The sequence below is a fragment of the Mandrillus leucophaeus genome, unplaced genomic scaffold, assembly GCF_000951045.1.
Source record: "Mandrillus leucophaeus isolate KB7577 unplaced genomic scaffold, Mleu.le_1.0 Scaffold1, whole genome shotgun sequence".
Taxonomy (NCBI): domain Eukaryota; kingdom Metazoa; phylum Chordata; class Mammalia; order Primates; family Cercopithecidae; genus Mandrillus; species Mandrillus leucophaeus.
Window position 1 is genome coordinate 16,816,121 of NW_012098097.1, and position 1,384 is coordinate 16,817,504.

A 1,384-nucleotide genomic window follows, 5' to 3' on the forward strand; every position below is an offset into this window, starting at 1 on the left:
GCAGGTGGTGGGTGCTGTGGCGCTCCCGGCTGGAGTCACAGCTTGTCATCGGTCATCTCTAGAAACTGCGCGTAGACATCCCGGATGCACTCCCCCTTGGGGTTGAACAGGAATTTGTAGTAGCTGCCGTCTGCACAAATCGCTGGGATAGAAGGAGACCATTTTACCCGTGTTTCTTTCCCCCAAAGTTAAAAGCAACAAGTCCCACTGAGCTGAACTGCAAACAGTCTCTTGGAGCCAGGCAGCTGCTCTGACAGCCCCAAACAGCCCCAGGTCCCCACTGAGTGCACTCGGCACCGTGGCTGGGCGCCCCGACTGTCTTGGGGTGAACATCTAGTCACCTAGTGTTGGCTACAGGGTAAGAAACATTCTTTGGTCATCTATACAAACACTGGAAGACCCGTCCCAGTGATTTCCTGGGGAGACTGGAGGGATGGGATGGGGGTTGAAGACATCCCAAATGGCCGTGCAGACCATAAGCGGGACACACTGAGCCCACAGGAGAAATAAGGGGAACTCGGCGGCCATTGGTGCCACAGTGCGGCGGTGGGAATTCTATGGGAAGTTGGGTCCGAGACTCAGTGGATGTAGCCCAGGTGAGATGGGCTGGGACGTTCCCTCCAGGAAGGACCACTCACCAATGACAGCGTTTGGCTCTGTTCCAAAGGCACAAATGCACGGAGAGCCTGAGGGAACCTGAAACTTGGAGAAACTCCACTTGGAACTGAAGTATTTTGGAAGGAAACTGGCTGAGGCCAAACTGTGAAGACAAAAAAAGAAAGGGTGGTTGCATCTACAAAAGCTTACAGGGAAAAAAAAAATCACCTGCTTAAACTCAGACTGCTGCTAAAAATATTAAAATGCTATTTCATATAGTTTGAGCTTTAATGAATTTTTTTTGCCATGCATGACAAAGCCTGTTGTATGATTTTATTTTTAAATTCTATTTTTGCTTTTAATTTTTTTTTTTTTTTTTTGAGACGGAGTCTTACTCTGTCACCCAGGATGGAGTGCAGGGGCGCAATCTTGGTTCATGACAAGCTCCGCCTCCGGGTTCAAGTGATTCTCCTGCCTCAGCCTCCCAAGTAACTGGGACTACAGGTGCCTGCCACCACGCCCGGCTAGTTTTTGTAGTTTTAGTAGAGACGGGGTTTCACCATCTTGGCCAGGCTGGTCTCGAACTCCTGCCCTCAGGTGATCCGCCCACATCGGCCTCCCAAAGTGCTGGGATTATAGGTGTGAGCCACTGTGCCCAGTCTGCACTGATTTTTAAACCCCAAGAAATATCAGATGAACAAGATTTCAGCACTGACAGCATGTGAGGTCTATCCACACTGCTCTGCTGGCATGGGGGCGTCTGTGTACACTGCCCTGATGACATGTG

General features: G+C 50.4%; 1 protein-coding gene across 2 annotated transcripts in view; it reads right to left on the reverse strand.

Annotated features, from left to right (window-relative positions):
* Positions 1-1,384, reverse strand: part of WDR45B (WD repeat domain 45B) — a 34,883-nt gene that overhangs the window by 5,787 nt on the left and 27,712 nt on the right. The window contains exons 7-8 of one of the 2 annotated variants that reach the window (XM_012000074.1): positions 639-760; positions 22-142 (exon numbers count right to left, since the gene is read on the reverse strand). In XM_012000074.1, the coding sequence (XP_011855464.1) occupies positions 36-142; positions 639-760 (229 nt within the window). In that variant the 3' untranslated portion in view covers positions 22-35. Of the gene's footprint in view, positions 1-2; positions 143-638; positions 761-1,384 lie in introns of those variants that run through there. The other variant, XM_012000003.1, reaches the window with a different exon arrangement.